The 8,412-nt window shown below is 36.9% G+C and overlaps 2 protein-coding genes across 5 annotated transcripts in view; one reads left to right on the top strand and one right to left on the bottom strand.

Annotated features, from left to right (window-relative positions):
- Positions 1-7,674, bottom strand: part of LOC111457147 (tryptophan aminotransferase-related protein 2-like) — a 12,500-nt gene extending 4,826 nt beyond the window's left edge. For 2 of the 4 annotated variants that reach the window (XM_023099304.1, XM_023099305.1), the window contains exons 1-5: positions 3,717-3,805; positions 3,535-3,629; positions 3,295-3,412; positions 1,606-1,664; positions 526-575 (exon numbers count right to left, since the gene is read on the bottom strand). The gene's annotated coding sequence lies outside the window, so the exon portion shown is untranslated. Of the gene's footprint in view, positions 1-525; positions 576-1,605; positions 1,665-3,294; positions 3,413-3,534; positions 3,630-3,716; positions 3,806-7,416 lie in introns of those variants that run through there. The other 2 variants (XM_023099306.1, XM_023099303.1) reach the window with 2 other exon arrangements.
- LOC111457146 (LRR receptor-like serine/threonine-protein kinase) lies at positions 4,077-8,185 on the top strand. The gene is made up of 2 exons (XM_023099302.1): positions 4,077-7,262; positions 7,341-8,185. The coding sequence occupies exons 1-2, from the start codon at positions 4,409-4,411 to the stop codon at positions 7,733-7,735; spliced, it is 3,249 nt and encodes a 1,082-aa protein (XP_022955070.1). The 5' UTR covers positions 4,077-4,408; the 3' UTR covers positions 7,736-8,185.
- The last annotated feature ends 227 nt before the right edge of the window (positions 8,186-8,412 follow it).

Genomic DNA, 8,412 nt, shown 5'->3' with positions numbered 1-8,412 from the left:
TTTTTTTTTTTTTTTTTTTTTTTTTTTTTTTTTTTTTTTTTTTTTTTTAATTTTAATACTTACAAATATATTTATTTTAGAGGAAACATAGACAACTTTAATACTTACAAATATATTTATTTATGAATTTATTTTAAATAAAAACAAAAACCACAAATAGACAACTTTAGAGGTAACATAAATCTAAAATAAAATATTAGTAAACCGAGCTTAAATTAATCTAATTTAAAAATTATTGTTGATAAGAGTAAAAACAAACTCATTAAAATGTTGGTATACTAAGGATTAACAAGGTCATAATAACTATTATTTTAAATTCATAATGATTGCAACAAAGAAAAATGAATCCACGGATGGGATGAAATTGTAACTTGTAAAAAAAAAAATTAGAAATTTTTTTTAAAAAAAATCAAACTATATACTTAGCCTTAAATTTTAGTTAAGAATTATTTTAAAAAATGACAAGTAAAAGAATAGTCATACAAAACATCTTAGGCCCATATAATTTAATTGTTTAAGATGTACCTTCGATCCAGATGTCAGAAATTTGAATCTTCACTTTATATCTAGTTGAGCTACCAAATGAATATAGGAGCATTTGATTTAATAATTTAAAAAATAAAATGATAAAATTGAATAATAATGAGAAGAAACATTAACGTGATAATAGGATATAGATTATGATGACTCGAAGGGAATAGCTAAGAAATAAAGAATATATAATGGACAATAGTGGGAGATGAATAAGATGGTGCATGAAAATTGAAAATGGTTCAAGGTGAAAATGATCTAGAAAATTGACCAAAATAATAGTGATATTTATTTATAGTATAAAGTATAGGTATATTTACATTGCATATTTCTTTTTTGCCCTTAATTTAAGCTCTGCCCTTCTTTCTTTCTTTCTTTTTTTTTTCTACGCACAAATCCCAAGATATGTCCCATCCTAATAATTGACTTTTAGCTTTTAATTTTATGCTTTTTTTTTTTTTAGCTTTCACTGTGTCCTCCTTTCTCCCCCATTGTTTTAAGGGCTAAATGTCAGTTTGTCTTTTGACACTTGAGTGGCTCTTCAATCCTTCTTTAATAATTTTGGGGTTTCCAAAGTTGTTTTGGAGTTTTATTTTCTCCATTCCAAGTAGTAGTGGGTGGGGTGTTCATCCCGGAAAACCTAGCAAATACGACCATACCTATGATGTTCTAGCGAAGAGTGAAGGTCTACCCAAGTTATATGGGTGCTAGATTCTTAGAAAAAGTTAGAGATGAAGATTATTGTTTATTGTGTCTAATAGATCCATAAACTTTTAATAATATCTAACAACTCAATGACATATTAAACATAAAAATGATAATAGAGTCAACGAGAAATTGTGTCACCTAAGTGAGAAAAATTTTCAATTTCTCTCAATTTTGAGATAATTAGATGATAGTTTAACTTCTCATCTAAATTTCTACCGATTGCTAAGTCTCATGTTTTATCATAAGATAATTTTAACATTCATCAATAAAAGAAAAAAAAAATGACATAACTCAAAGTCTTAAAATATATAATTTAAACTTTTTAAACAATATAACTAAATTGAAGAGATTAAGATAATATATTACCTTGTCTTGTAAAGCATTTGCACCCACTTCCATCGATTCCATCAAATAATTGTTTGATCCTACAAAATTTGATCGTCATTGTCATGAAATGAGTGAGATTAGGCGTTGAACATATTCCTTTGAACTTTAAGAATCTATACTAAATGCCACAAAGATGAGCGTTAGATGAACCATAAATCCACAAAGGTCAGAACAATTTTTGTAAAAAAAAATTGAAAATATATAAATGAAGGGTAAGAGATTTCTTTCGAGGCATAGGCAACTTATTCTCATCTTTAGCACCAAACAGATTAGTGGCATTCTTTAAGCTACTTGGCTACCTAGTTTCAAACGCATGCGGATTGTCCCACTTGATTTAATCTTGTTGTAGAAACCTAATATTACACTGGCCTTTCAGTAACCTATTTATCTATCCCTCCTAACTAATTTGAACGTTTTTTTTTAGTGTTTTTATATTTGTCTAGTGCATAGTTGATCTTCCTATTCGATAGAAATCAAATGTTACACCTATCTTTTACAATTTATCTATCCCTTGCAACCTATTTAGACGTTTTTGGAGCCTTTTTATATTTGTCTACGGCATAGTTGATCTTGTCGTTTGGTAGAAACCAAACGTTATACCTATCTTTCACATTAAAATTATATATCCCTTTGGACATTTTTAGAGCATTTTTATATTTGTCTAGTGTAGGGTTGATCTTGTCGTCCGATAGATAACTAATATATATCTAGAATTTGGACGTTTTTGGAGCATTTTTATATTTGGCTAGTGCATAGCCAATCACGTCGTCCAATAAAAACCAAATGTTATACATGCCTTTCATAATCAATTTATCTATCCCTTGTAGTAACCTAATCGGTCATTTTTAAAGTCTTTTAACATGTTTCTAGTGTATAAATGATGTCGTTGTTTTACCTGTCATTTCATGACAGTAGGAAAATTTTTTAGTTTAGGATGCGCAACTTTGCAGAACACCTAGCTTGAGAGAATTAGGAGAACTTTTAGAGGTTATGAAAAAGGAGATGTGGGCTAATGACTAGGTTTCACTTCTCTTTTTGGATGTCAACTTCTAAGGATTTTTGCAACTATTGTTTTATCTTTTGATCTCTACCATTCGCTCTTGCTTGTAACTTTTATAGGTTAATTTCGTCATGGAAGCACCTCATCTAGAAAGTTTTTCTTCTTTTTCTATAATTTTGGTTTGTTTTCTTTAATTAGTCTTGATGGAAGCTTAGTTTTTCATTTAAAGGGAAAAAAATATTATTCATGTGCAATTCAAATATACTAGCTTCTTCCTAACATACATTCAAGTTTCTTGTAATAGAATGAAGCACTACATTTTTCATTCACAAACAATATTATCTTTCATGTAAAATGCGATTTGTAAACTAACTTTTAACAAATGTAAAACTTAAAACAATCCCCTTTATGTCAAAATTTGTAAACGAGAAGATTTTCTAAAATCAAGAGAGATTTGTAAAAACCACTATTACTATAAAAAAAAAAAAAACTACAAAAGTAAACAGAGAACCAAACAAATGAAAGATATTAGAAAACAGAGTGGATTTAGAATGTCAAAACGTTACCCCATGGGCGCAGGCTTTCATGACACAACCACAGCCAGAAAAACAGAAAGCAAAGATCATTATTATATATATAATAGTACCAGAAATAGTATCAGCACCAACCTATTCATCCCTTAGTTGATGGCTTCGCACGAGAAGGAGTCTGAACTGCATATTCCTTCCACATTTCATATTAGTTTATTTTTGCCTTGAAGCCTTTTGTTTCAATACTGTAATCTCTCTGAAAAATGCCAGATGTAACAATCCATATTATTGTTGAATGTGTATCACAATATTTGCTCATGTCGATCTACAACAACTATATATGATGTGACAGAAAGAATATTTTGAAGTTTGTATTACCTTCCTGGAAAATACTTTTCCGTAGTCCTTGGGTGCTTAGTTCTTTACCTTTCTGACTTGAATTCTTGTTTTACGCTTGCATTGGTTGTACTGTCCTGTATAATTTCCATGGCTTACAAAACTAAAGACTAAGTAAAGAAAGAATAATATCTAGTGAAAGGGTCTAAGTTTCAATGGCTTACCATTACCACTGGTTTTGGAATTGCTACAATTTCTTCAAAAACAGATCTCTCCAGAGATGTTGAGATGAAATACCTACATGTTTAAGGGTCTGCATAGAATATGATTACGCATCCAAATAATGAACAAGTGGACTTTCAAACAGATAATATACCTACCAATCCATCCTACTTCCACTAACATTCTTTTTATTATTTTGAAGTTTTGTCTGCAGTTTTCAGGTTTTCTTCTACATAATTCCTAAACAGAATGAATGCATGTAAGTTTATGTATGGACATCAATTTGTCCAGACTAAGACAGTTTTGTTTGTTTTCAAACAGCTCTACAGGATCGCCCAACTTATCTTCGAATAGGTTCTCTCTCAGTCTCTCTCTAGTCTCTCCCTAGTCTCTCCCTAGTCTCTCCCTAGGACCCTCCGGTTATCTTTCTCTCTCTCACTCTCCCTCTGATTTTTGAACTATAAGAACAGAACTCTCCTCGTTCATAAAAATGAACGGAAGCCAACTGTAATTTCATTGATTTGGCTTGACCAACAAAGACTGGAAGGTCTGTTGGAACCAGAGAACATGGTTATGTTCAGAGATATTCAGCAACAGATAAGCTAAAAGGACACGCTTTGTCCTCGCCCGTTGCCTAGGGGTTCAGACACACTTTTCTGCTTTTCCCATTTGAGTTCCTAGCACAGCTGTAGAAATGCATGGAAAACAGTGGACCCTCTTCATCATATTATTCCTGCTTTTCTCATTCTCTTTAATCGCCTCTGCCCTCAACCATCAAGGCCAAGCTCTCCTATCATGGAAACAATCTCTGAACTTATCGGCCCAAGAGTTGAACAATTGGGATTCAAATGATGAAACTCCTTGTGACTGGTTTGGAATAACCTGCAACTTCAAACGGGAAGTTGTGGAAATGGAATTCAGGTACGTGGAATTGGGGGGTAGAATTCCCACTAATTTTAGCTCATTGTTGACCCTGAACAAGCTCATCTTGGTGGGAACAAACCTCACTGGTTCAATTCCTAAAGAGATTGGCGATCTAAGAGAACTAAATACATTGGACCTGAGTGGCAATGGCTTGACAGGAGAAATCCAAATTGAGATATGTGGTTTGCTCAAGCTCGAAAATGTCGATCTCAGCTCAAATAGACTTGTGGGCTCGATCCCAGCTGAAATTGGGAATCTTACGATCCTTAAAGAGCTTGGTCTTCATGATAATCAACTTAGCGGTCAAATTCCCAGAAGCATAGGTAACTTGAAGCAGCTTAAGGTGATCAGAGCTGGTGGGAACAGAGACATGGAAGGCAATATAGCTCCAGAAATTGGGAACTGTACCAATTTGGTTTATGTAGGCTTTGCAGAAACCAGAATTTCAGGCTCTCTGCCACCCAGTTTAGGCTTGCTCAAGAAGCTCAAAACACTCGCATTGTACACAACCTTTCTCTCTGGCCAAATTCCTCCTGAAATTGGAAACTGCAGTGAGCTCCAACACATGTTCATCTATGAGACATCGCTAGCAGGCTCGATTCCAACCAGTTTCGGGAATCTCCAGAACCTGCAAAATCTGTTTCTATATAGGAACAGATTGACGGGCACGTTGCCAAAGGAGCTTGGAAACTGTCATCAATTATTGAGTATTGACATTTCAATGAATTCTTTGACGGGAAGCATTCCAACCACATTTGGTAACTTGACTTCGCTACAAGAATTGAACTTGGGAATGAACAATATTTCAGGCGAGATCCCAACTGAGATTGAGAATTGGAGGGAACTTACTCACTTGATGCTTGACAACAACCAAATCATGGGTTTGATACCATCAGAACTAGGGAATTTAAAAAATTTGAGAACGTTATTCTTGTGGCATAACAAGCTCGAGGGAAGTATTCCGTCTTCAATTTCTAGCTGCCAGATGCTTGAAGAGATGGATTTATCAGTCAATGGCTTGACGGGTCACATTCCTGGAGAAATTTTCCAACTCAAGAAGCTTAACAGCCTCATGCTCCTCTCCAACAATCTTTCGGGCGTTATACCTCCAGAGATCGGAAATTGTTCATCGCTAAATCGTTTCAGAGTAAACAACAACATGCTTTTCGGCGCTCTCCCACCCCAGATTGGGAATTTGAAGAATCTGAGTTTCTTAGACCTTGGAGAGAACCGGTTCTCTGGAGTTATGCCTGATGAGATTTCTGGGTGCAAGAATCTGACATTCATCGATATACACTCCAATTATATTACTGGAGCTTTACCCTCAGGTCTCAGCCACCTTATTTCCCTTCAAATCATCGACTTCTCGAGTAATTTAATTGAAGGGAATCTAAATCCTGGTCTCGGACTGTTGAGCTCGCTCACAAAACTCATTCTGTACAACAATCGATTTTCCGGCCCAATCCCAAGTGAGCTCGGTTCCTGCTTGAAGTTACAATTATTGGACCTGAGTGTTAATCAACTTTCCGGTAATCTTCCGGGAAAGCTGGGAGAAATTCCGGCGCTGGAGATCGCTCTAAACCTAAGTTGGAACCGACTTGAAGGCGAGATACCGAAGGAGTTCGCTTATTTAGACAGACTCGGAATCTTGGATCTCTCACACAACCACCTCAGCGGCGACCTCCAAATCATCGCCGTAATGCAGAATCTTGTGGTACTCAACATCTCCGATAACAATTTCTCAGGCCGAGTTCCGATGACTTCCTTCTTCCGAAAACTCCCTCCTAGCGTTCTCTCCGGTAATCCAGATCTCTGCTTTGGCAGCCAGTTCACCGACGAAAATGGAGGCAAAAACTCAAGGCGTGAATCAGCGTCTCGCATAGCAGTGGTGGTGCTACTGTGCATAGCTTGGACGCTTCTCATGGTGGCGTTTTACATGAGCTTCGGATCGAAAAAAAGGGCCCAAAGACGCTTCTACGACGAGCACGACGGCGACGGCAACGGCAACGATAGCGACTTGGAGATTGGCAATGAACTCGAATGGGAGATGACGTTCTATCAGAAGCTCGACCTATCAATATCTGACGTCGCAAAGAAACTGACAGCTGGCAACATCCTTGGCCGTGGCCGATCCGGCGTCGTTTACCAGGTCAACATCCAGCCCGGTTTAACAATTGCCGTCAAACGGTTCAAGACATCGGAGAAGTTCGTCGCCGCCGCATTCTCCTCCGAAATCTCAATTCTAGCCAGTATCCGACATAGGAATATCATCCGGTTGCTCGGTTGGGCAGCAAATCGGAAAATGAAATTGCTATTCTACGACTACTGGCCACACGGAAGCCTTGGCGATCTGTTACACGAGCGGTGCTCTAGTGGATATGTAATCAGCTGGAATGCTCGGTTAAAGATCGCCATCGGCGTGGCAGATGGATTGGCTTACTTGCATCACGACTGCGTTCCCGCGATTTCGCATCGTGACGTGAAGGTCCAAAATATACTGTTGAGTGATGAATACGACGCGTGCCTCACAGATTTTGGATTCGCTAGATTCATTGAAGACAATCCGAACAACTCCTCGTCGGCCAATCCACAATTCGTCGGATCTTATGGCTACATTGCACCAGGTGAGCACTAATTTCGGTTTGGTAAACCTAATTTTTCAATCAAATTCCACTTTCGACTAACAGTGATTTTATTGATAGAGTATGGTCGCATGCTAAAAGTAACAGAAAAAAGCGATGTGTATAGCTATGGAATCGTACTTTTAGAGATGATTACCGGAAAAAAGCCTGCCGATCCTTCATTTCCAGAAGGCCAACACATAATCCAATGGGTTCAGCATCATCTATACAGCCAGAAAGATCCAATCGAGCTTCTGGACCCAAAGCTTACGATCCATCTCGACGCGGAAGTTCAAGAAATGTATCAAGTCCTCGAAATCGCTCTTCTGTGCGCCTATCATCGCGCCGATGATCGCCCGACAATGAAGGACGTTGCTGCATTATTGAGAGGAATTCGAACCGATTCAACAATAATGACGATCAAGGGCAACAAACGTAGTAATAGGCTGAAGAGATTCGAAATTCAATCGTATTAGTCCATCTTCAATGCAAGAACAGAGCCTTGTTCTTTGGTTCAGCCGTCGTTTTCCCGGTAATTCCCTGTTCTTCAGTGAGCCCTAGTACTTCCCGCCATAAAAATGCTTTCATTTAAATGAACCGAAGAATTTCACGGGCTCGAGGCAGAGAGTGAATAATAGAGATAAAGCCCATTGTTCATGTTTGAGCCCAAAGTAAGCCCAACACGCTGAGAACTTCAAGGGGATAAAATTACATTTAAAAAAACACCCTCCTCCCTAAAATCTTTCGATGTGGGACTGATATATTTTGAATGGGGGGAGTGTAGGACTGATATATTTTCGATGTGGGACTGATATATCTTTCATTCTCATCCCAAAATCTTCGATCTATGTTATTATCAAGCTTCTCAATCGACGTCTCATATTCTTTTAAACGAGCACATCTTTATAAAGAAGAAAATAAATCATCCATATCGTATTCATGGAGTAAATAATGAAAATTTAAATGATTTTTACTTAATTTTAGTTCGTTATAATTCGTAAATAACAGTCGAAACAGTGTTGGTTACCTAACCGACATCATTTTCTTCTAATGACCAACATTAAAAGCGATTTTTTCTAGTCTCTCCCATAACTAAAATGGAAAATCCCGACCTTGTTGAGGAACGAGCTCCACAAGAAAATTTGACAAACCC

This window comes from Cucurbita moschata, unplaced genomic scaffold, assembly GCF_002738365.1.
Source record: "Cucurbita moschata cultivar Rifu unplaced genomic scaffold, Cmos_1.0 Cmo_Scf00019, whole genome shotgun sequence".
NCBI lineage: Eukaryota > Viridiplantae > Streptophyta > Magnoliopsida > Cucurbitales > Cucurbitaceae > Cucurbita > Cucurbita moschata.
The sequence above is the reverse complement of the archived record's forward strand: the minus strand, read 5'-3'. Positions and strand labels throughout refer to the sequence as shown.

Bases quoted from the DNA above. Each gene is read 5' to 3' on its own strand.
- LOC111457146 (XM_023099302.1), top strand. From the start codon at position 4,409: ATGCATGGAAAACAGTGGACCCTCTTCATCATATTATTCCTGCTTTTC. The intron at 7,263-7,340 runs GTGAGCACTAAT...TTTTATTGATAG, and splicing joins TTATGGCTACATTGCACCAG to AGTATGGTCGCATGCTAAAA.